Consider the following 24,770-nt stretch of genomic DNA (forward strand, 5'->3'; position numbering starts at 1 on the left):
TATCGATTGCTGCTGCAGCTGAGCATCACTCATGGCATGACGATCCTAGTCATACCATCTTCCTGATCATCATGCATGTTGCGGAGTGTACTTTCCAGAGGATCATACAAAAGAATTAGTATGATAATCACTGGGTCATGACTGATCAATTTAGTGGCCGCCAGGTGGCCTTGAAATTGGCGGCCGAAACATTGCTGCATCATGGCATGATGCGAATCAAGGTTTACATTGCTATCAAGGTGGATCGGTTTTTCTTAAGTATCACCTTGAAGACCATTACCCTTTCTCAGGGGATCCTACATGTGTACACAATACACTTAATCGACAAGCAAGCAGCTTCCTGTACACGGGTGGTAGGTAGGTGGTAGGTGGGTACTACCTAGTAGCTAGTAGCATGCTGTACGCACAGAGAGAAGTGGACATGCGGGCAGCCTAGCATCGAGGAAACCAGAAACATCAACACCTTTTTCTCCTTGCAGATCCTAACAGATCCTTGCCTCATGGCTTTTGTACAGGTATTTACAATGCGCTGCTTGCTGCCAAACGACATGCGCAAGTGAATTTTTCTTCACACTAGTGCAATCTAAACTTAAAGGGCGATACAAGCACCATATCAAATTCAAGTTGAGGGTGCACACGATAGTCCTGCCAGGCCGCCAAGCAAGCGGGCGGAGAAGGACGTTCACCATGCAAGGTGGCTCACAATATCAAGCACCCTGCAGGCCTCTTTGCAGTGCCCTGGCTGTGTGGCACGCCGAACAGGGCAACGCCCCTTGTCAGGGTGTAGGCCAGACCCAGTTGCCATGCTTACATGCCCCTCTCTTTGTGGGCGATATATGCGCCCCTGAGGCCTCCCTAGGGGTGCCACAATTGCTCTTCATGAGCTAGCTTGCTACGTTAAGCACTGCACCACGTAAAGGTACAACAGGAGTAACCTGTATGATGGATCCTGGTTCAACCTGTCTGAAGTGTCTCACACAGACGCTCAGAGACCACGGGGCACGCGTCAGCCACTTTGGGCATGCCTTCGGCCTTTGTGTGGACCTCGCCCCTCATTAGCGCTGAGGCTCATGAGATAGCCACCAGATCACCACCCCACTAAGTCACACTGGGGCAGCAAGGAGTCCTGCACTTGCTGCTCAGCGGCCCCCTTGAGTTGCTGCATGTACTCCCCATGAGCTTCCTTGTAAGATCGTGGTACTTCACCACATGAAGGCACAGCAGGCTGCTCAGAGCTTGGCGATCTCGCCTCGGATGTCGTTGAGGAATTTCTTCATGCGGGCGGCGCTGGATGCCTTGTCAGCCTCGGCCTCGGCGACCCAGGCCTGGCAGGTGGCCAGCACCTGCTCACTGCGCAGCCTGAAGTGGCTGCGCACCACTTCCTCAAAACCCAGCGGCGGCGACTTCAGCTGCTGCCAGATCGCCCAGTGCATCGTCTGCTCCCTGCGAGTGGCATGAGGAGGCGTCCAGGTCACATGCTCATTTCATCAATAAACGCCACGGAAGGCTCACACCGCGGGATGCTTATTTTGGTACTCTCCTTGCTCGCTTTATATTATACTGCTACACTTGCAATGTTGCATGGGGTGATCTGGTCTGCTCTGACCTAGATGTGCAGAGCGTTCCCAGGAGGTATGCATGGTATTGACTGCTATCATCTTTGCAGCAGCCGAGGGAGGACCCCGATTTCAGATCTACGAAGTCAAGCCTTGGCAGACCGAAGCCCTGAAAGCAAGAGGGCATGTGGCCCAAACATGGCCGATGCATGCATTCTGTTGCTGCACAGATTCCCAGCCGGCGCACCTGATGTTGAGGTTGTAGTGCTTGTTCTGCTTGCGGCCCTCCGGTGCGTGCATGATGGACTCATAGCCCGGCTCATTGAAGTAGGGCTCGTCCACCAGGATCAGCGACTGGATGCTCACCAGCACCTGCGCATCACACCATGTCACTGTCACAACTTGTCCACACACCTTGGACAAGCTCGCCCAATTGCAGAATCGACAACATCTCCAAAAGCAAGAGTATTCGTAATCTGATTCCCGATCTCACTGTTCAGAACACAAAGCGGGGAGTCAGTTCAGTTACCAGCCGTTGAGAGTGAGTATTCGAGGGAGATGGGTGTGTCTGATGACGAGGGGGAATGGCCCACCTGGAGGGCGGAGGAAGTCAGCACCTCCCAGCCCTCGCCCTTGCCCCCGGCCCAAGTGCCCAGCAGCGACAGGCACACCTTGCCGCAGTTGTAAAGGTTTGGATTAAACCTCACCGACCCGCCGCCTGCACCACAACACCTGCCCTGTTGAGCCCCATTCAACAGCTGACTTGTTATGTCATTACTATCAATATCACAGGCTGTTCCTGCCAAACACAAGGTGCATCGCCAGACAAGCTGCAGGTACGTTCACACCAATGCTTGTGCAATTTGGGGACACAAGCCCCCATGATGCAGGTGACATCAGGTTACATGCAAGGGAGGGATCGCAAGGGGGTGGATGCAGGTGCGGCATGTGGGGATGTAGTGATTGGCAGGGGGTTGAGGGAACAGAGCATGATGCACCTGTTGTGCGGAGGTTGACACTGGGCGGGATAGTTGGGTAGGTGGGCGGGAAGTAGAAGTCAAAAATGAAGCAGCCGCCCTCGTACGGCGTGTTGGCGGGCCCTGCAGCCAGCCGATAGGATATCTAAACCACGAGAGGACTTGAATGATCCTTCACAAACTGCACCCTTGCTAAATGGGCCAAACAACAGGGCCTGGAACTCCTAATGGTACACGGCAGCAGTCAATCAAATTGGATACTTATGGACATTGGAACCAGATGCACCTGAAAGATGTCAAATCATTCAAGTGCAGATGCTTGAACCACCCTGGCTTGATGCACCGGGCCATTCTACACATTTGAGTGTCACTAGCCAAATACCCCAAAAGGCAAAATACTCTCTGCCTACACGAGCGTAGCGGGGTAGGCGTGCGCACCGGTGATGAGGGCCTGCCAGAGGGTCATGTTCTGCTCGTCGACGCGCGCAAATACAGAGGAGGATGGGTTGAGGGGCAGGTCCACATTGAGGCTGGCCACCTCCTTGCCCAAACGCACCAGTCGCGGCCGCGGCTGAGCCTGCTCTGCAGCAGCGTACTTGCCGTACTTGTGGTTCCTGTCCGCGCCCAGATCCGCAACAAAGCCCAGCTGCACAGAGTTGCTTCCCTCAGAATCTCTTGCACCAATGGGAGGCAGGCGAAGGTTTTGCATCGGTGGCTGATCTACCCTTCCATGCGCTCATCTGGCGCCTTTTTACCGGCTTCGGACCTTTGCACCCAAAGGTCCAAAGCCGAGAGGGAAAGAGCCCAGACATTACGCTAAGGTCTCGATGTGGACACGGGCTGGCAAACAGGAACAGTGAAATATATTCCTGGAGCTATCTGAAGCGAATGGGCATTTACCCTCTGAATGGGTCACTCATGGGCAGAAGCATGTGAAAGTCTCCAATACAGTGTTTCATAGATGCGACCTACATCATGGGCAATTAATTTCTTCACATTTTCATGGCAAGACAGGTGCGGCACCTGCAGCTTCCGCATCGTCTCCACGTAGGCAGCGTCGGCAGCCTCCTGCGTCTGTGCACTGCTGCTGGCAGGAGTGTTGCTGCCGCTGTCGGCCGCTGCACTCCTGGTAATCACCCCGGACGCCGGAGCCGATGCCTTTGCACGCCTACGCAATCCAACATAAACTCGATTACATATATTCGGCAAAATCTTTCTCCGTCTATGCACATGCATGCTCCACCAGGATAAGTGCAATCAAGATATGTTGCAGGGACAAATTGCAGCAGATTGTACACCTGCCATTGGACAGGCACGAACGTGCTGCCAGTGTGTGACAAAATAAAGGGTTACCTGGCGACTTCAACAATGAAGTCGGCCAGCGCTTTGCTGCAGCGCTCCTCCTCCTCAAAGTCCTGCTGGTTGGCCGCGGCCTGCACCGCTGAGCTCGAGGCAGCAGCGGCGGCGGCCGCGCGGGTAATGCCGCCACGGGCGCGCGAGGCGGAGTGCAGCACGGAGAGGAAGTTCTGCGCCTGGCGCTCCAGATTGTCCAGCAGCTGCATGAAGGAGGTCTGGGCTCCACCTGTGTGAGCAGAGGGAGCGCGCAGTCACGCCTTGTGAGCTCTAGCAAGAGGTTCCAAGTCAATTTGATGCATGCACTGACGAGGAATGGCCAAGGGTGGGCAAGGGTTAGGTGCTGTTCTCTGAGACGCAAAGTGGTGGGGTTCGGCTTGATATTCTCACCGGCTGCGGCGGGGGTCTGGCACACGACGAGCAGGTGCGCTGTCCTCGGGTGACACAAGCAGGAGGCCACGCGAAGAATATCTGTGTAGTACTTCACCCTGGCGCACCGATAGAGGCTGTTAGTGGGCTTTCACTGGTGATGACTGCCGCGTATATGTAAACTCAAATACAAGCAGGAGGTATTTTGACGTAAGGAATTGCTATGTGTGTTCAGACTGAGGTTTCACACCTGCTGGCCATGTCGGTAAAAGAAGCGCCGCTCAGCAGCGACTCAAGCACAGGGATCAGGCAGGAGGAGCCCACGACGCTGACCATTTCAGCCTCTGATAGTCCATTGGCTTCACTCCCACACTCGTCCGAATCATCTGCACCAGACGCAGATGAGCGCCCTCACGTTCTCCACAGATCCAAAGCCCCGGAGAATATTCATTGAAGGGTGCAGCGCGCTGAAACACAGAACGTTTCCAGGGATGTGCTGCATTGTACCAAGGGCAGGGTGCAATCAATAGCACATCCCCAGCCAGGTGACTGTGCACCCATTCCGTGGTGCAAGGTCACCGCCTGACAAGATTGTGAGGCCCAGCACAACAGGGTGCTGGATGCGGCTGCCGCGCACCTGACCCGATGGCTTCAAAGCTGCCGTCAGACGAGGACGGCTGGAGGCCGTCTGCGCTTGCGCCGGCCGGGGCGCTGGGTATGTCGCAGCCGAGGGCGGCAGCCAGGCTGGACATGACTCGGCGCAGCTCTGCATCCTGTGCATCCTGGGCAGAGGCTGCCTGCTGCGGGTCCCACACTTCCGCGCTGAACAATCCCCGGCCACTGCCGTACCCCGTCCCGCTCGCCCATGTTTTGCTCCTGCACATGTTGGACACACGGGGATCAGCAGAAGGCCTACTATCAGTACCACTGCACTTGCCAGGCCTGTGTGCAGCAAGTATGCAGATGACAAACAAATGACCTGATCCAGTCTTTAGGAGCATATGTGCCCTCAGAGTTTGCCAAGGCCTGACTTCATGGCAGGGCAAACAGAGCGTGGCGAGGAGCACTGTGCATGTTGTGGCAGAGGGGTAGGCATTGCATCTCTGGAAAGATTGGGAATTGGGGATACGCACTTGTCATCCTCCCCTGCCGTTGCCGTCTTGGCCCGCTTTGTCAAGGGCGCCATGGCCTGAAGGTGCAGCTCATCCACTCCAGTGTCCCTCGCACTGATCCCCACAAAGCAGCAATTATTTTTGAACGTCTCAGATGACCTTATGCAAAGATCAAGGACAACATCAACGAGGAGGGTGCAAGCAAGGCAGAGAAGAAATGTCCGGATACAGATTGGTACCTGTACACATCAGTGTAGGCATTGTAGCAGGCTGGAAGGGAGCCATAGAGGGCCTCCAGATGGGCCAGCAGACGCTCCAGCCGAGTGTACGCCACGGGGATGTGTGCGCTGTTCAATGGGCTCTCCACGTCTATGCGCGCCGTCCGCTGCAACAACCACCACGTGATTCATCATCTTGCCTGTTTCCCTATGACAACGACTTTATTGCGTTCATCGCCCCACTCCTGCTGGTCTCAGCTACTTGGGCTGACTACTTACAGCAAGCAGAACTGGTTGCACACACCAGCAAGGGAATCATCAGTCTCTCGTCCACGGTACATTTCAGGAGTGCATTGACAATGTATAGAAAACTCCACTGCAATGACAGGTGATGAATAGTCATCAATTTTTCATCCACAGCACAGTGAGGAGCACATTGCTCATGTGTGGCATTACAGCGTCTTCTGGAAAGTCCACTGCTCACCTCGAGGAAGGTGCGCAGGTGCTCGAGGAGGTCTCGCTGGGAGCGCCAGGGGTCCCACTTGGACAGCTGCAGCATGGGGTGGGACGCCAGTGCGCCGGCAATGGGCCCCAGGCAGCGCGGCCGCAGCAGCTGCACCTGCGGTGGGAAGAAGGGGTGCAGCCCCCGCTTGAACTTCAGCCGCAGGCACACCTCGCCGCGCCCTTGCAGCCGCTCCAGCTCCTTCAGGTCCTGCGCACATGCACTTCTTTACTGTTTCAGGGCTCTAATCAACAGCGCAAGACAGCCACCCGACGCAGCGTGAAAGGCCTTGCTCAGGGTCACCCCGGTGCCACTTTGCCTCTCCACCAGTGCAGCCAGTACTGCAATGCGCAGAACGATGCAAGGGGCTGGCGCCACACGAGGCTGCAAAGACAGCTGCACGGGCCAGGGAGGAGCACCTCTGGGGGAAAAAGCTTGGTCCTCAAGCGTTTTCATCAGGAGTTGAGTGGCAATCAGAAAGCACAAGTGCGGGAAAACGTGCCTGGGTTAAGGGGCTGCTATCGGCAAATTGGGGAAAGACAACCTCCCAGTGGTATGCATCGTCCTGCACAGCGTCCAGCTTCCAGGGCAGATCCTGCGAGAGCAATCGCAGTTAGGGTCTATCATGCCAATGTGTTACATCATGTGGGGCTCTTCCCCAGGGATGGTTATGCATGAGCAGCATTCCATTGGGTGTATGTCATGAGCAGCATTTCCACTGGGTAGTGTCCTTGCTAACATAAAAAATTCGAGACGAAAACGGAGGCACAGTGACTGACCAAGCGCTGCATCATCTCGGACAGCTCCTTGGAGAGCATCTGGAAGGCCTCGTTCATGTTGAAGATCTGATTGCGCTTGGCAATGCTCTCGAGGTAGCTCAGCTTTTGAGCGCGCTCTGCAGACCCCACACTGCAGGAGGCAGCCTCCTCCGCTCGCAGCTTCCTCCGCTCCTCCTCTGCCACCCGCTCCTCCTCCAACCTCTTCCACCTGGAATCAATGCAAAAGCACTGATAGTCAAGCTCATTTGCAGTCTTCCTGCCAAAGATTCTACTAGTGTGAGCACCGTCGGTCACTCCTGGCAACTCTAGGCGGAGGTCAAGCTCTTACTCCAAGCACAGGCACGCACACAATATTTTGCTGGATTTTGAGGTTGAAAAGTACCTGGATGTTTTCTGCAGGACCTCCCTGATGAGCTCCTCGTCATCATTCTCCCCCATGCCCCAGGTGTTGCCCTGGTCATCCTCATCCTCAGAGCATGTGCCATTTCCATCCTGATCTTCTTCCTCGGCTTGGCTTGCAGCTATCTCTCCAACCAAAAGTGCATCTGTATCTGTGGCAAGAGGAATGCATCAGGATTTCTGGTTGTTGCCCTTTCCTGGGTAGGGAGCAGACCCCATGCAATTCGGGCTTACCATACTCGAGTGTGCTGCATACGGCCTTCAGTACATCCGAAAGCAGCGCATACTCTTCGAACTGATCGTTCAGGCATTGCAATCTGCCGCTAAGATCGTCATCCTCAGAGCTCATAAGCATCGCAGGGCTGTTCGGGTAAGTGTCCTGCTGGAAGTACACCACCTGCAAGGCGCCATGCTTGAAGCTCTCACACACCCATCTTGATACGATATCGCATCAGTCAGCCTAGAATGGGTGCCCCGATCAGCTGGTCAGGTGTCCTTCGGGGGGATGGGAAACCTTAATCATCCTGTCTGATCACGGTGTCTTTGGCATAGCCAGGCATCAAATGAAGATACATCATGAAATCCTCTTTGCGGGTTCACATACATCTAGCAGGCGGAAGCCCAGATGCAGGTGATCGCCATTGCCGGAAAGGCCATACCTGTATTGCTTTGGCCTCCTTGAAATGCAACTGAATAGTGGCGTCATCTTTCGTAATGCTTTGCAGTTGCAGCGGTTGGGCTTGCTTGAATCTATCACTGAAGTACTTGGCATCTGCTGCAAGTGCTTTCGCCATCCTGTCTCAGTCAAGGGCTGGCCCCAGTTGATCAAGGAAAGGAGACGGACGGCAATGATAATGGATGTTCACAGACGCATGAGGGATGCTTTCGAGCGGTTTTCTCCAGCATCTGGCTTCCTTCACATCGCTTCTCTCTCCATTAACAGCGTTCACCCTTGGAGCTCTTCTATCTGGAGGGGTTTGACCTCTGACCCACGTAGGTACCCCGTCCTTCATCATCCAAAAGTTCTCGAGAGCCAGTACTCGACGCGCACTTCTTGTGTTCATTATCCAACTTGGAGAGGCCAAACAGTGAGAAAAAGTCCCTCACAGAAACACACCAGATCATGATGCAGACGCTGGCATACTCTTCGTCCCAGGCCGGAAGGCCGAGGGAGAATTGTTGCACCAGCACCGGCAGAAGTCTTCAGCCGAGTCCGGTGTCCTCGTGCCAGGGGATTCCGCGGCGGCTATCGCACTCCTTTGCGGGAACACGGAGTCAACCGATTGTTTTAGAGAGACGGTGAGCTTGATATTGACTGTCCTGCTGGTTCAGAAGCTGGTGGAGGCTCTCTGTGAAATCGAGTTGAAAGAAGTGTATCAGTAGAATTCATTGATGGCATTTTTTAAGAAAATGTACATTTTCATTTTGGCACCTGATGTGTGGGAGTTGTTGACGCAGAAACGTGGTGGTGAGTTCAAGCAGAACAGCACCAGTGAAGGAACCTTGGTGGGAGAGAAACAACCCCCCAAACATGAAGACAATAACAAGTGTGCAAGAATTTATTGACGAGCTGGTAAGAGTTTGTCTCCTTGTTGAAGGGAACTCTTTTATTGCCAAAAGCTGTTGCAGATATCACAATGGTCAATGAAGCATTGGGCTCACACTCAAGAATTGAGAATTCTGCAGGCTGCTGCGGGCGACAAATTGGTGATTGTGGACTTTTATGCAAAGTGGTGCAACGCCTGTCGAGCATTGTTTCCAAAGGTGTGCTGATCTCCTGTGCTCCTAGGCGCTGACTCCTGGCAAATCACTTGCACATGTCTTTCTTACCACTCTTAATGCTACAGCCAGGACACAGTGGTGCTGTTGGTTGAGCAGGCATCAATTTACATTTGTGTGGTGCATGACAGCTGTGCCAGATCTGCACGGAGAATCCAGACCTAGTCTTGTTGAAGGTGGATTTTGATGAGAACAGAGAAGTCGTCAAGCCACTAGGAATCAAGGTAAGTTGTGTCCTTTCATTCAAGCAGAGCATCCTGCATGCATCCATACATTTGCGTGTGCTGCAAGACAATCATCATGACTTCCATAACGAGAGTTCGCAAAGTATGATTTTAAGCTTCTTGCGCAGGTGCTGCCTTTCTTTCATTTCTACAGGGGCACTGAGGGGCGTGTCGGTGCTTTCTCTGCTTCTGTTGGCAAGATTCAGCGTCTTCGGTGAGCGCCATATCTCATGTACTTTGTGCATGTTTGGCAACGCTGCCGATTTCCGGCGGAGCTCCTCTTTCCCTGGTATTTACCTTGCATTATACCCATATCCCCTTAAAATGCAGCGTGAGACACTCCTTGTATCTTGCAGGGATGCTTTGGCAGAGCACAGCACCCCACGCTGCGCCCTTGGGAAGACTCTGTCGTTCCCTGAGTTCCCTGACATCATCCCTCGCACATTCTATGTGAGGCCCTCGCTGAATGTCCCTTACTAAGCAGCCGGTAGCTGGTCGTGATCCCTGCAAGCATCGCCAGGGAATCCAGATGTTTTCTTATGTCTGGCAGCACTCATGTGGATCACAATGGTGTAGGGTAGTGCTGATCTGTACTTAGGGCAACTCTCACCTGCTGATTGCTGAGCTTGTGATGCCCGCAGGGAAACAATGTGGTTCTGCGGCACCCGGTTCCTTCATTAGAGAGAGATGTTGAGAGGGAGACGAGGGAGCCTGCTGCCGTGTAGCATTGATTTGCAGCATTTTAAAGATGAGCAAGCACTGTTATAGAGAATAGGATAAGGAGCAGCTTCGAGGATGCAAGCAACTACATGTAGGATGAGGGTGGGCAAAGTGAGAAGTAGATGCAGAATTGGGCTGGGATTTAAAAAATAGCAAGCTTCAAGCATCCTCATAATGGTTGCTGCAGTGCAGCAGCCGCATCCACTCGATGCAATGGACCGATTGATTTCACGTTCCTATTTATATCATTGACGACATTCTTCAATTCCTCCAATGCCATAGTGTGTGGCTTGTATGGAATTGGAAGCCTTCTGAACTTGAATTTTTTTGCCCGAGTGGGGTTGTTGCATTTGCATCTCTAATGCAGAGCCAGTAACAGCCCGATGCCAATGGCGTCCTCTATCTGTACCCAGGCCCTTTTTGGTGGCTCAGCTGAATGCACAGTTGTTCATGTAGTGGTCTCAAACTCCAGCGTGGGCCATTACATGATGTACATGTAGATTGGTGTCTGGATAAGCTTTGTGTCTTTGACTTTGATAACTGACGCGTTGCAACACGTCTGTCTCGTGAGTGGTCTGGTCCACTGGCAAGTTGTCATAGACGTAGTAACGTACGTAATGTAATGGTGCTTGTCGAGCATCCGATGTCGGTGACCACCATGATCCAATCATCATGACCATCAGATGATCTCGGCGGGATGACTCATGATTTAATCTCGCCATGCTTGTCTTTCTTATTTCCAGCATCTCCCCCTGGCCACATATCAAACGCCTAACAAAGTGGCGCTCGCAATGCCTTCATCTCTTGCATTCTCCCTTCTCTTGTAGTGGACCAAGTAGTCTGGAAAAGCGCATGCCACTGCATGCTTCCTGATCCCTTACTAAGGTTTCTCAGTAGAATCGAGTTCCACACCATTTCGGCCGCAAAGAAACTCAATCGATGTGAAACAAACTTAACTCTTTGTTGAACTGTAAATTCCACCTAATGGAAAGCTCCTATGAAGAACCAAGTCCATGTGAGGACGATGGAGGTCCTTTGAGCCTCACTGCCTACGATAGTAACTCATGCTTGTGAGTTTGCTCCTATAATTCCGTGTATAACCTTCTGAAATTTTGTACTTGATCCGTGAAGAGTGTTCCGAATTGCATCACTAGGCATATGAGTTGCTCTTTAATGTGAATGCAGGCTCACGATAGGAAGTGGGGGAGTCATCCGCCTGAGAGACATCCGACAGGAGCTCATTAGCGGGGAATGGTCACGGGTACGACTATAATCCTTCTTGATGTTTAGAATGCCAGACTTTCATGCCTGACAGTGATGAAGATGCACCAGAAGGAGACAAAGAACGATACAAAATACGAGATACAGTAAGACAAGACGTCCTTTGTCATGATCAGGAAGTTGCAACACCGGACAGAGGCAGCACGAAGCTGTCCGGCAGCCGCGCCTTGAGGCCCCAACCAGAACTAGGTGTCAGGGCCGGGCAGCTATCTGTGAGTCATGATGGAGCCTATGCAGCAGCAGCCGGCACATCCGTAGAGGTGATGGAGGGCCATGTTTTTACCCCTCCACCACAAAATGTCTTGCAAAGGACATTGGGGAGTGCATGAGCAAATGGGTGCAGCTACCGATGACCGCTGTGCTGAGATAATGGCTGGTGCAGGACCCTGATCAGGCGGCTGTTTCGGTGCTGGACCTGACGTTCAGGAGGCCAGCAGCCCGAGATGGGACTGGCGCAGAGCGGTGCGAGAGCGCTCAGGTTGATGAGGAGCATTTCAGGTCCAGGCCGGGGCTGCGAGTGCTTCAGATGGCCTGGCATCCAGGTGCCCCTGTCTGACTCACCTGGCTTGGTTTGCCTCTGGTCCACAAGCTCTCCAAACATGCAGTGATGAAGACATGGGCCAACAATCACGGGTGGTGAACCTTGAACTTCCTTCCAATTGCAGGGAGCAGCACTCATCTGGCAGTGTTGACAAGCGACAACAGTTGGCAGCTGTACCATGCTGGCAACCTGTCCCACCCTGAGCAGCGCTTTGAGCTCAGATTGCAGCGGCGAAGGTTGGCCTCAATCCTGCTTGCCATACCACTGCAGGACCTTGTTGCACAACCAGAGATTAGAGCCTGCATGGAGGCGATCACAGCTTCAGAAAGCTTCTCAGATTATGTTGCAATTGCATGTCCTCAGAGTCTAAATGGTGGGTACGACATGCAGGGGGGTGGGAGTGGATGGGGGAGAGGGCAGGCGAGCAGTGGCCTTTGCTTTTGGGCCGCAGCATTCCTGGCAGCGTTTCACGGTCTATTTCCTGTGCTCGGACGGGGCGATTTTCGCGCTGTGCCCCGTGGCCTGCTTTGGCGCCGGAGTGCCAGCCAGTGCGGTGCAGGCACTGTCAGAGGCGACTGCTGAGAGGGATGACCTCGCACACTCCGGCACCACAAAAGCCTGGCTGCAGCAGGTACATTCTGTGCTCATCATTGCTCAACAGTGTATTGAACATGACAAAACCCTTGGAAGAGAGGCAGGAGGAAGGTCTCAAAACCCAATATGGTCCCCAGATTCCACTGTGTCGATGGAAATATTGTCACTTGTTTGCATGCACCGTATGAAAGGTATGCCATTGCCAATGGGAGCTGGGTTCGAGTGGCTGAGAGGACTGTGCATCTGCGCAGGCCCTGTCAGGGCCACCGGTGCAGGGCAGCCTGGGGGTTGGGGGAGTGAGCGTGCAGCGCCTTGCCCTGGACGAGCATGTGCCAGGGCTGTGTGGGCCGCTGGGCGTGGCCTGCGCGGAGGGTACAGCCGCCAGCTTCCTGGAGTGGGCGCAGGAGGACGTTGAAGCTGTCAGCCTCTGCGTCAACTGGTGACAATTCATTGTGCTGTGCCTCGTATAGGATCATATGGGCAATGACCATATTGATGTTGTCAGCATTACCACTGGAAACTGAGGCTGCCGTGCATTCTCTTCTGTCACCATTCTGGCGAACTTGGTTTATGTGTTGCAAAGTGAAGCGAGTGGTTGGTGCTGCCGCTGCAGGTTTGGTGGAGCTGCAACGGTGCTGGCCGTGGCATCTGCTCGTGGCCTGCTGGGCTTGCACCTTCTGGCAGAGGACATCTTTCCCACGTGGGCAGAGTCCGCTCCGCTCTGCCTCACAGACGACACCCTCCTGCTGGGTGTGCGGTCGGAGGTCCGCCATTTTAGACTCCACTTGTGACCCAATATCCAAGTCTTCAGTCTTGCCGAGATCTGAACTGGCGATGCCCGAGGCCGAAGGCTTTCATCATTTCTGACGAGTCGTCAGGGATTCTGAAGTGTGTTGTGACATGCAAACAGGTGCCAGTTGTGGATGAAGCGCCCCCGAGCCTTCTCCTGCTGGACCTTGTAGACCTCCAGTCACAGGCAGCCTCCAGGGGTGCGCCGGACGGCGAGCACACAGGGCGGGTGGCAATGCACCTGCTGCCTGATGAGGCTGCCCCAGAGAGGCTCTTCGTGCGCACCCAGTCAGCTGCCTGGATCGTCACTCTGTCATGGCTGCCAGCCCTCGCCAACTTCCTCGCCGAAGGTAGGACCACTGCCCTCTCACATCTATCTTCCAGTATGGTCTTGCACGGAGGATTACTTGAGCATGCATTGCCGGCTTTCCTATGATGGAGGAGCTGTATAAGCAGACGCTGTTTGTTGCCACCTTGAACGCATTTACAGCAGCCCACTCAGCAACAATGGAGGATGGTAATATGGAGTGCAGTCTTGCTCAGCTTGCAGTTGGTTGCACGAACATGCTCGATCGGTGGGTATTGGGTGATGTCAAATTATTTGCATGCTGCACTGCAGACAGGGAAGCCTTGGAGGAGGTGGCAGAGCTGCCACCACCCAGGGTGGAGCAGCTTTTCACTGCACAGCCGGGCAGCACACTCACTGGAGCCTGTGTGGTGGGGGATGCGCTGTCTGGCACCGCCCTCGTTCTGCTCACCTCCGACGGGGCCCACCACTGCCTGCGGCCCTCTGGCAGCCTCCCAGCAGACCAGGTGCTGTACACCTTTAATCTTGAAACACCAGCACGCTTCTTTGCCCCTCCTCTGCAGGTATCACTTGCCCATGTTGGCTTGACGCCTTGAGTGTATCTTGTTGCAGTCGTTCCCTATAGACAGAGAATTTGTTCATGTACCGGCAAGGCCGACATGGCATCAGGCTTCCTGACGGCTTGTGCGGTGCATGCAGCAGCCGAGGAGCGAGCAGCGGGACGCAGCAGCCCGCGAGGTTGAGGAGCAGGTGCAGCAGCTGTACGGGGCGCTGCTGCGCGGCCCAAAGGGGCAGCGCCAGTCGGATGGCCGAGCGTTGGCCGTCAGCAGCCCCGAGGGCACCAGGGCGCTGGGCGAGGGCATCCGGTCGCTGCTTGAGCGCCACGTGGAGTTCATCCACCAAGGCCACCACCACCTGTTGCCGGTGCGTGCACAAATTATTTTTACGGGTTTTAGATGGGAGCCACAACACCCGCGCGGCATGCAAACATGAGTTTTCTGAGGCCGTGGCATCGTCAGGCCCCGCAACTCATCTTGTCTTGCAGCTTGAGGGTCTGCAGAAACACACGAACTTGGCTTCCCGGCGAGGAACGTTTGCAAGGGTTGGTGAAGTCTGTGATATCTGAAGATACTTGCGGAGAGCAAGTGGATTTTTGATTAGGGGTTCACCACAAGACTTGCACGAAAAACTGCTACCGAAGACCTTGTCGTGTGCGGGTGCAGCGTGTGGAGGAGCTGAAGGCAGCGGGTGAGGCGCAGCTGCACCAGCTGGAGCGCATGACTGACCTCCACGCGGCAGTACAGCACAGCCAGGACACCCTGGTCGCCCGCCTGGACCGCGCCTCAAAGCTGCATGCCAACCTGCAGTCCCGGTGCGCGCTGCAATTCATGGGACGGGGACACCCCTTTCGTTACTAACGGTTTTCCCAATCTTACACGCGCCTCACACCCCATCCTTGAGTTTACTCGCATCCTGCCTTGCCTGGCTTCAGAGGCTCTTCGCGCAGCTGCCCCTCTTCATGCATGCACTGCATAGAGGCCCTTCGTCAAACATGACGCCACGCCTAGAAAATTCTTATTCGTGGCGCTGGTTTTCTAGGCACTGGTTTACTTCGAGGAAGTTCACCCTGATGAGGCTCTTGCTCAGTAGCTTTGCTGTGACAAGAGGCGGCGTGATGCCTGGGTGTGGCGCTGATATGGGACTGGGGCGATGGATGCCAGGGTGAAATTGTTGGCGGAGCTGCACTTCCAGCTGCCGCGGCCGCTGTCGCTGGCGGAAACTCGCATGCGCGACGTAGTCATCCCTGACGCTGAGGCCGCCCTCACGGACCTCCAACGCAGCGTCCAGGTTTGCGCATGCGCTCTCCCTGCCTCGCCCGGCCTCTTATGGACGCCAGTAATGGGCATCTGGCACAATGACTGGAAACAAGGCGGTATTTGGAATGGGATTTGCACTTCTGAACCCCTGACATGAACAAGCCCAGGGGTATTGCATGCTGGCCGTGAGTGATCACGATCACCCATGCAGCTTACTGCCTGAGTTCTTCAGGGGAATTGCAGCAGTGCTGTGTCTTTTGTGATTCCATCTGCCCTTCCCATGCGGGGAGCAGTGTGTTGAGCTGGCCAGGAAATCAAAGGCTTTTTTACTGCGCAGAGTGCGAGGAGGCGCTGGGCGGCGCTTGGCAGCAAGGCGCAGCAGAAAGCGGCGGCACCGATGACATCATCGGTGACGTCACCGTCGGTGCCGGCCGCGCAGCTGCGCCGCGTGCGCGCAGCGCTTGCGGAGCAGGCCGCTCTCACCGCATCCGCCAGCCGGGGCCTGGCCGCCATGCAGGCCTGGCTGCAGGCCTGGCAGCAGGAGGCTCAGTATTAGCTCTGAGAAGGTCATGAGCGTTTGGCATGCATGGGTGTTTCGTGCTTGCAGGCTGCTGCGTGTCTTGCATGTTATGCTGTTGTGTAGAGCGATGTGCGTGAAGTCTTCATCGGTTGGCTCGCAGCATGACCACCCAAATGACGACGACATGGCATGCAGTACTTGATTCTATGCATTTAGAGCATGCAGATTATAAACACACTGCTCTTCTCAGGGCGCACCCATGATGGTGTTATATTGCGATGTAATAGAAGTAAGCACGATGACTGGTCATGTACCTCAGGTAAAGGCTATTTACTGGGCATATGAGCCTGAGCATATACAAATTTAAGTTCAATATCCAAGTTTACCCGGTCCAGCACAAGCTAACGTATGCTGCCGCATAGCGCCTGTGCCATCATGATGGTCATACCCCGTGTCGGCGCGTTTTATTGCGTAATGCATGATGTACCGCCCCTGCCAGGCAGTGCCAGCGCTGGGTTCTTATATATCTTGTAAACCTACACGGCAATTCAATGAAGTTCAGACGTGATGCTCATTAATTATAATGGCAGTGTCCACACTGTGGACTCCACAGTGTGGAGTCAACTCCACACCGGTGCTAGGTATGCAAGGATTTAGTGGGCAAAAGCTTGCTGCAAAATTAAGGGCAAAAGAATTAGACAGGCAGCTGTCAGCCTCAGACCTGAGATCTGTATGCAAATATTGAAGACTTCAGTTGTGCTTACCGTGGCACACAGTGCACAGACTGTGCGTGGCTTAAATGCATGCATGCAAAAGTAATATTGATATCATTGATATTCTTACACGTGCACGCTAATCCTGTCAGGTGGCAAGATGCGTCTGCAGACTATCATGGCATTCATATGACTGTAGAAGCTCGGAGCTTCTGCAGTCCCAGGCAAGTCTTACTCGAGTCAATGAGAGTCGGAGTCAAGTGAGAGGCAAGCTTGCAATCTGTACCCGCTGGTGCAAGACTATACCCCAATTTTGCTCAGTTGACCTGATATCTAGCGGACATGCACCCCACCCATCCATGCATAAGCGCTTCACGTGCATTTCACAGTGCAAAATGGGGAACCTTCTGGAGCACGGGTAGCGCTGTTTGATGCAACGCTGCCACGACTGTCCATCACTCGTTTCAGGGAGGGTTCCTTCCCTTGACCAGGGGGTCGATACGTCTCTAATTCTGGTGGTGCTTATCCACTGTCGAGAGGGATAAGTTCCAGCGCCGCTCAGAGTTCCATCCCTCATTTCCAGCGCAAGAACAGCCTTAGCAACTTTCGATCCCTACAACTTCAGTGCAATGGCTGCTCTCACCGCTTCCCTGGTCTCCTGCCCCGTGGCTGTGGCTGCCAAGCCCAGCAAGGCTGGCTTCTCCGGCCTGGCCCGCGTCGCTCTCCCCGCGAAGGCTGTCCCCACCTTCGCCCAGAGGACCGTCTCAAACGGCTGCCGCACCCGCCAGATGCTCGTGTGGGAGCCCGTTGACAACAAGTAAGCAGCCTCCTCTTCCCAACCTGTGAGGGTGGTTCTGGGTTCCTGGCCACAAGGTGGACTAAGGATAAAATGTTTAGCTGCTTGCTCAGTGAATTCTTTGGCACATACTGTTGTTTGTCGCAAAGCATACAGAACTTGATCTGGGTTCATGCACAGCTCTGCATGTGGGGCTGCAGCAGCCTTTTGTGGTGTGTGGATAAGTTTGGGGTGGCATCGCTTCGTCTGCATTGGGTTATGTGTCCTGCGGAAGAAGGGGGCTGATGCTGGGGTTTGTCACTGTCTTGCAGGTTCTTCGAGACCTTCTCCTACCTGCCCCCTCTGACCGACGACCAGATCGCCAAGCAGGTCGACTACATCATCCGTCAGGGCTGGACCCCTGCTCTGGAGTTCTCGAACGCTGAGAGCGCCTACGTGAAGGATGTCGCCAACATCCGTTTCACCGGCGGCTCTGCTAGCTGCAACTACTACGACAACCGGTGCGCCACGGCTATTCCTGTTTGTCTTATCTCTAAAGCGTGTTAGAGCGAAGTAGGGAGCGAGCCGCCGTACTGTCCTTTCTGTGCTGCTTTGAGACTCAATGCTTTTGTGCTTCATCGATCTTCCAGAACGCTCTGTATGATTTGTTTTAATGAATTGTTGCACGTCCGTCCGCAGCTCGTGCTCTGCACCCTACTGGTGTCCGAGAGCATTGGGTTAAACGCGCAGAATAGAAAATTTGCTGGCATCCATCTGTGCTGCAGTGCCAAATGTTTTTCTTTCTTTGCTAATTTTCGATCGTGACAGCCTGGAGATGGTGCATTTAAGCGTCAAGTTGGGTCGAGTGCTGCAATGCCTTCAACGTTTCTCGATGGTGTCCGCAGGTACTGGGCGATGTACAAGCTGCCCATGTTCGGCTGCACTGACGCCTCCCAGGTGCTGGCTGAGATCGCCAACGCCGTCAAGACCTTCCCCGACTCCTACGTCCGTATGGCAGCGTTCGACGCTGTCCGTCAGGTGCAGACCGTCGCCATCCTGGTGCACAGGCCCGCCTCTGCCACCGACTACAGGCTGCCGGAGAACCGCAGCCGTTGATCGGCTGCACAACGCAATTAGAAAGACCTCAGTACTGTAAATCATTAGCGAACCTTTAAACCTGCAGATTCCCTGTGGCTTAGCTGCTCCAAGGAATAGTACTTTCAAGACTGGGGGTGCCTGCTTGTGATTGCTGAACTGTTGGTCCATGGATTGTCCCATTGTCTGTGAGCACATGCTCCACTTCCACCTGTATTGGCATCTGCCTTCTGTCTGAGGGACTGCTGAGAAGAACACCGAGAAGAACAAGAGCGATATGTAAGGGGCTTATTTGGGGTCGAAACCGGCCAGTCTGGGCTTGCTCAGGGCATGGCAGAGCACAGCATAATGCACCGCACTTCATGCAGTCTCATAGGCACATTTGCACATTCAGACGCATCTGCATGCGGCCATGGTCGAAGCATGAAGTCATGGCACTTAACCTTCACCTTTTAATGCGCCATGAACATCATGATCTTCATACCTTGGAAGCAATGCCCGTTTCAATTTACCATCCAACATATTGTGTTCATGCTCACTCCTGTATTGATTGAGCGTCACACATATCAAATCATCAGTAGCACGCACATCATGAATACTCGAGAATATGCATGCCAGCACGCACCAAAGTATCACCTGCCATATCATATAAGGGTCTGCAAGGCTGCTTGTGGATGTATGTCAGTCCAAATTAGCGACAGGTCAAGGGCAGGACATGGATGCAAATCACAGGCCAAACAAATTGTGCGTGCTGCGGGTGGGTCCAGCCATTTTCTGTCATTGTAAAGACTGCCCAGATCCTTGCAATAACAGCGCTTCTTGGTGAAACAAGCAAGGGGGGGTACGCAATGCCCCACGATGCCATTAGCAGTGCCTGCGGCCACCTGTATTGCTGAGCTACTACACAGCAGCATGTAGACCCATACCAAGCCAGCAATGCAAGGTCACCAAACAGATCCTAAGACCTGCACCTGCACTGTAGGTGAAGTACTCAAAAGGAGCATGCCCCGCTGTTTTCTGCCATGCACATCAGATGACAGGAGTGCAAGAGCAAGCGCGCTCTCTCTCTCCCTCTCTCTCTCTATCTGATAGTCTTGTGAGCAATGCTGTCACAAAAAGTTCACAAGGCAGTGTGGCGCTGGTGGGCGCCTTTGCTGGTGATGTGTCAGGCCAACAGCAGTAAAAGCTTGGCGTTTTACACAGGAATTTTCTTACATAAAGTTTGTAAATGCATTGCCAGGTAACTTGTCAGCATCAGCTCAGCAACCCACAGCGCAACGCCGCTGGGGCACAATCAGAGCTCTGAGTTCACTCTGCAAATAATGGACATGCAGCAGTGGTCGTGCATCATGCTTGCTCCCCCAAGCGCCCAGTCAGCTCAACAGGGCGAAGAGCAACCTGATGTGGATCTTCAGAAAAAAAGTAAAGGCAGACAAAGCTACTGCCAGTGGCAACCGACACGAACAATGATCATGCAACTCTGGCCACTAACACTGTTATTTTCCCCTGATATCTTAAATAATAATTCGGTGCTGTCGTCGGATTGCTGTCTGCCAATTGGCGCTATGTGCACCGCTTCTTTGCAAGCCTCGTCTGCAGGCCTCATCCCAGCATTGTCCAGTCACTTTGCATGGGCCGGGTGGACGCTCTTTCCCTTGTGGCCCAGGCGGTAGGGGTGCAGCACAGTGACTGCGCGCTTTGAGTTGAGGACGATCCACTTTGCGATCGAGGTGTGGAAAGCAGCCTGCAAGTTGCACATTGCAACAAGCATTAGCTGAAGGTAGATGGGAGCATACAAGGCGCCGTTCTTCCGACATTCCAGTCACTGCAGATCTGCTCTACAGCATGCTACATAAGCACCATTCCATGTCCAAAGTGCAGGGACTCGGCAGCAGATTCTGCTCTGATGCACCCTGTAGGTCACTCCATGCCCAGCACAAGTAATACCTATAGTTTTGCAAAAATCTGAATAGATCAGCAGACGCAGTGGGCCCAAGAATTTGAGCTACAATTCCATCACAGAGAGCTTCTGCCCTTTGCAGAGCAGCACTTTCAAAGCTTCCAGGGCTGTTAAAACCGTGCCAAGCATCAGCAAGACCAGAGAGTGCACACCTCGACAAACTCATGCTCGTGGGGCACGCAGACGATGCAGGCAGCGTCGATCTCATCGGCCTTCTTCACGATGGCGGATGCCGGGTGCGCCTCGTCACTGGGCTTCCTCACAATGTCCACCACCACTATGATGCCTGCAGCCACCAGCTTGGGCACAAAGCGCTCCTGGATGAACCTGTTGGCTGCCACTTCCTGCACCAAACGTGGGCAGATTTGACATGCAGGCTTGCTGGTCCTACTGCTCCTTGTTTGCCTCCGGTCTCTCTTGGGGATGCCACCCCTTTGAGCAGCTGCTGGGCGAAAGGGGTGGCCCTTAAATGCCTGGTATGCAGGATAGGGCAAGGTTTGGAGGTGATAGTCAGCAGGCTCAATGGCTGCAGGCTGCAGATGGGCAAGGTGCAAGCTAGCTTGCCAAGGGAAATTGTCCTCTAGACTGCAGTGCAGCGTACCAGGGACTTCTCCTGGTAGAACTCGCGCAGCTGCTCGCTCTCGTCCTTGATCACGTGGACCAGGTGGAACTCATCGCCTGCAACATGGTGCAGACCTTCAGGAGACATCTTCCGTCACAACAACGGGACTTCGGCAGGAGACATCCCAGAATTGGCATCTGCAAGCTTTTTTGGACTGCTCAGTTCATGAGGTGTTACCTCCCGATAAACTTATAAGCGTGCGACCTGCCTGAACAAAGCGGATATCCCTGTGACATTACCTGGCTTGAACAGGTTGACGGCAGCCCAGTCGGCAGCATCCTCAGCATCCTGGATACAAAAATTTGAGTTCACATCAATCACAAATCGTGCTCTTTGGATTGAAGTCAGCTATTTACACTCTGCATCGTCACACACTGCATCGTGACTGCCAGAACCGAGTGAACGACCTCGTCAAAGGTCCTTCCATCTTCACACCATTGCGGTGCTGAAATCCACATCAAAAAAGGTACTGCACAAAGAGAGCTGAGATACTTTAGAAATTGGTCAGCATTTCAGATCGCAATGGGTCGAAGGTTCTCACGGGTGTGTTGTCCACCGCAATTAAGATGTTTCTTCCAGTGTACGCTGCCATACTTGCAGATTGTTGATTATTTGAAGGCGCGAGATGGGTTGAGTTTATGTTTAGGTCACGCAGTCCTTTGAGTCAGAGCATCGGGGGAATCCTGCTCCGAAATATTCTCTCGGAATATGCACGTGGGTGCAATCTCCAGGCGTTCCCATCCACCTACATGCAATGCTGGGAAAGGAGATTCTAGGATGTCTCCATGAGAGTTTATTGGCGCGTCAGATCCTCCTCTCGCACTGGCACATACTGGTCTCAAGTGCTGCAATTCAGACTTCAGGTGCATCTGTACATAATATCCAACTTATCATATCGATGCAATAATTGCCAACTCATTGAATGTGATCACATGAGTCAATTGCACTCAGTGGCTGGCGGCAAGCCTGCACACCTTATAATCATCACCGTGCCAGTGCCATCATATAATGGATAATTGGTTGCATGCCAATGCAGTGCACATTTATCTTTGAAAGCAAAAGTATCACCAAGTTGGCAGTCACAGTGTCACTGACGAGGGCATGATGGTGCAGGAAGTGCTTAAATCAAAATTTTCTAGATCTGGTGCATGCACTGCACATGCATGTGACATCATGCTTACCGTAATGGCAAGCAAGTGCCGTACCGAGCAAGTGATTTCTATTACAATACATCTTAAGTATTCTACAGAGAAGGGGCCTGCGTCAAAGAGAAGTCAACACAGGCGGGACAAGTGTCACGGTACTTGGATACTTCGCTGCAGACTGTAAACAGGACAATCCTCAGCTACTCTCATTCATGTGAAGAGTGCACAGAGGCTTTCACTTTCAAAAAATAGGCGGAATGCATTTAGACTATGTGACTAAGGCTCATCCTTCCAGCAGCGAGGCTGCAGAAGGTGCAGCTTAGCCCATAGCTGAGGGCGCCATAGCTCCCATCATAGCAGGGGCCGGTGCAGGGGCTCCGTTGAGAGCATACTGGGCCGGGAGCAGCACAGTGTCGACCACGTGCACAATAGCCTGCACCCATGTTCACACAGAGTTAGGCCCACTCCTACATATCCAGGCTGTGTGCTCCCAAGTCAGGGCATTCAAGTGTTATGTATTATTGCATCTGCGCACCTCAAGAGAGGGTTGGTTGAGTGCATGCTGCAAAAAAGTTTACATGCGCTGTGACAGAAACATGGAGATGCCAGGCTCAGGCAGCTTGCATTGAATGTTGCGTAAATCAGGCAGATCCAATGAATCGTCTACTGACGTACGGCAAGTGCAGTGTTACCTTGCTGGCGACAATGTTGGCCTGGGTGACATTGGCAGCAGTCTGGACACCAGAGATGACAACGCCTGAAGGCTTGAGGTAGACAGTCAGGCTCTGGCCTGGCAGGTCGGTGGCCAGCACCTGGTTGTCGGTCAGGCTGGAAGACTGCACACCACCCCACTAAACATCAGTCACCTTTTCCTCCCAACCATTCTTCCAGGTTGTTGCTCGTCTGCCTGATAGGCACGCTGCCTCTGGCAGGACTTCTTCGGAACAGTGTGTGATAGTAATAGTAAAGGGCACCAGGGGCAATGCAGGTCTATCAGATGCTTCCAAGCTCAGCAGGTCAAGCCGGCACCCTATCATCGAGTGATTTCCAGCACTCAAACAGTGAGGGCGGCCGACTCTATAAGGACTCACTGCAGAATGTGTTCTGACGATTTAACACAACTCCTGATCGTTGCATGATTGCAAGCATACACTGCAGGAAAAGGTGAGAAAGAGGTAAGAACAGTTATATGACGCACCTGTGCAGCAACCTTGGGGACGACGTGGTAGAGGAGGGTGGGCTTGAGGATGGCAGAGTTGAGGAGCTGCTCCTGGGTGTAGCCCAGGCTCTTCTCAAGCGCCACGAATGCATCGTTGGTGGGCGCAAACACAGTCGCCACCAGGTTGGGGTCGTTCAGCACATCTGCACCATGCACACAGCAGATGAGCAAAGCAAAGCAAGGATTGAATGTACGCAGCAGAGCAAGAGACAGGCAGGAGCTCTAGGGCAGGGGACAATCCTCATGTGTGGACCTTGTTGGCCTCAAGCCCATCAGAAATGTCCCTGATGTCTAGCACATCCAAGCAGTTTTCATCCACTGGAAACCAGGTGAGCTTGGTGCAGAAATAAGGATATGAATGGGAAAGGAGCGTGGACTGCACCTGCAAGGCCTGTCTTGGTGAGGGCAGCGACCAGTGTGGACAGGGCTGGGGTGGCCTGAGCTGTCTGGGTGACTGTCTTCTGCTGGAGCAGAGTACGTCCATTTCCTGCAACAATCAAGAACACTCTCATTAGGCCAGATAGTCAGATCGATGCACTTCTTCACGCGAATATCCGTCAGCTCGAGATCTCCTAGGAGGCCCTGTTCTTAAAACAAAAGACAAAATGGGACATGTGATACCTCATTCATATTGTTTTTAATATCAAGAAGCCTACTGCTTCATATTTTGCTTCAAGCTTCCAGCGCGTGAGCTTGTTCGGATGACTGAGATGCCGCATGACAGAAACCGTGCAGCCCGAATGAAAAGCCCTAGGCTTTTCGTGCAAATGGTGAAATTCCTAATGGAGATTTACAAAATACTCGTGTCACTCTGTGTAGTCACATCCACTCGGCGATAGAAGATCGAAGAGAGCCCAGGAAGTCAATGAGAAGCACGTGTAGGAGCGCGTCAACTTGACAAGACACTCGCTTCTACTGTATGATAACATGCACTGGGGTGTAAATTCACGCCGGGAACGTGAGAACAAGCTGTATCTCTACGACCTTGACAAATCCTAGGATCATAATACCATCCCGGCGGCACCACCTGATCTTTGGATTCACGGCCTCACAGGTGAGAAACACCCGTAAGATGCGAAAAGACCAATCCGACTCTCTTGTCGCTGTGTGGTCGCTGCGTGTTGTCTCGCGCTCTACACCTTCCGAAGAATATTCAATGCGATGGACATGGTACAATGCAAACGAGCTTTGCAACCTACCCGCAGAGACGGCGGTGATGGCGAGCGCAGCAACGAGGAGGAAGATTGCCTTTGCCATTATGTTGCTGTTGGTGTGAGGATCGTGAACTGTTGAACTGATTTGTCTTCTGTGGAATTTACGACTCGGGGGGTGGCCGATGTCCACCCCCGCTTACCGTGGCACATTCTTGGTCCAATTCCTCTCCAATTAGTCAATGCATATTCA

General features: G+C 53.4%; 6 protein-coding genes across 6 annotated transcripts; 3 read left to right on the forward strand and 3 right to left on the reverse strand.

The window, feature by feature from the left end:
• Positions 1–208: 208 nt before the first annotated feature.
• On the reverse strand, positions 209–8,130 carry COCSUDRAFT_65707 (hypothetical protein). Its single transcript, XM_005648518.1, has 18 exons — positions 7,925–8,130; positions 7,500–7,662; positions 7,249–7,417; positions 6,867–7,074; positions 6,590–6,682; positions 6,070–6,297; positions 5,607–5,752; positions 5,389–5,481; positions 4,893–5,131; positions 4,506–4,641; positions 4,277–4,374; positions 3,887–4,115; positions 3,557–3,701; positions 2,972–3,179; positions 2,555–2,656; positions 2,150–2,274; positions 1,804–1,928; positions 209–1,443 (listed from the first exon to the last, which is right to left on the reverse strand). Exons 1-18 carry the CDS (start codon positions 8,057–8,059, stop codon positions 1,230–1,232), a joined length of 2,856 nt encoding a protein of 951 aa, XP_005648575.1. The 5' UTR covers positions 8,060–8,130; the 3' UTR covers positions 209–1,229.
• A 218-nt stretch (positions 8,131–8,348) lies between these two features.
• COCSUDRAFT_32945 (thioredoxin-like protein) lies at positions 8,349–10,630 on the forward strand. Its single transcript, XM_005648519.1, has 7 exons — positions 8,349–8,564; positions 8,724–8,838; positions 8,952–9,029; positions 9,176–9,268; positions 9,397–9,482; positions 9,625–9,718; positions 9,910–10,630. Exons 1-7 carry the CDS (start codon positions 8,392–8,394, stop codon positions 9,991–9,993), a joined length of 723 nt encoding a protein of 240 aa, XP_005648576.1. The 5' UTR covers positions 8,349–8,391; the 3' UTR covers positions 9,994–10,630.
• A 355-nt stretch (positions 10,631–10,985) lies between these two features.
• On the forward strand, positions 10,986–15,873 carry COCSUDRAFT_62557 (hypothetical protein; the record flags this gene model as incomplete). The annotated part of the gene is made up of 13 exons (XM_005648520.1): positions 10,986–11,018; positions 11,386–11,529; positions 11,652–11,811; positions 11,935–12,046; positions 12,201–12,441; positions 12,656–12,843; positions 13,018–13,168; positions 13,315–13,543; positions 13,813–14,006; positions 14,200–14,424; positions 14,724–14,872; positions 15,222–15,348; positions 15,655–15,873. The coding sequence occupies 13 exons, from the start codon at positions 10,986–10,988 to the stop codon at positions 15,871–15,873; spliced, it is 2,172 nt and encodes a 723-aa protein (XP_005648577.1).
• Positions 15,874–17,111: 1,238 nt separating this feature from the next.
• Positions 17,112–18,721, forward strand: COCSUDRAFT_65708 (chloroplast ribulose 1,5-bisphosphate carboxylase/oxygenase small subunit). The gene is made up of 3 exons (XM_005648521.1): positions 17,112–17,367; positions 17,658–17,846; positions 18,231–18,721. Exons 1-3 carry the CDS (start codon positions 17,180–17,182, stop codon positions 18,439–18,441), a joined length of 588 nt encoding a protein of 195 aa, XP_005648578.1. The 5' UTR covers positions 17,112–17,179; the 3' UTR covers positions 18,442–18,721.
• A 1,320-nt stretch (positions 18,722–20,041) lies between these two features.
• Positions 20,042–21,743, reverse strand: COCSUDRAFT_62559 (hypothetical protein; the record flags this gene model as incomplete). The annotated part of the gene is made up of 5 exons (XM_005648522.1): positions 20,042–20,164; positions 20,533–20,724; positions 20,982–21,058; positions 21,242–21,290; positions 21,717–21,743. 5 exons carry the CDS (start codon positions 21,741–21,743, stop codon positions 20,042–20,044), a joined length of 468 nt encoding a protein of 155 aa, XP_005648579.1.
• A 723-nt stretch (positions 21,744–22,466) lies between these two features.
• COCSUDRAFT_62560 (FAS1 domain-containing protein) lies at positions 22,467–24,623 on the reverse strand (the record flags this gene model as incomplete). Its single annotated transcript, XM_005648523.1, has 5 exons — positions 22,467–22,580; positions 22,840–22,983; positions 23,346–23,509; positions 23,749–23,853; positions 24,566–24,623. The coding sequence occupies 5 exons, from the start codon at positions 24,621–24,623 to the stop codon at positions 22,467–22,469; spliced, it is 585 nt and encodes a 194-aa protein (XP_005648580.1).
• Between the last annotated feature and the right edge of the window lie 147 nt (positions 24,624–24,770).

The sequence above is a fragment of the Coccomyxa subellipsoidea genome, assembly GCF_000258705.1.
Source record: "Coccomyxa subellipsoidea C-169, whole genome shotgun sequence".
Taxonomy (NCBI): Eukaryota; Viridiplantae; Chlorophyta; class Trebouxiophyceae; family Coccomyxaceae; genus Coccomyxa; species Coccomyxa subellipsoidea.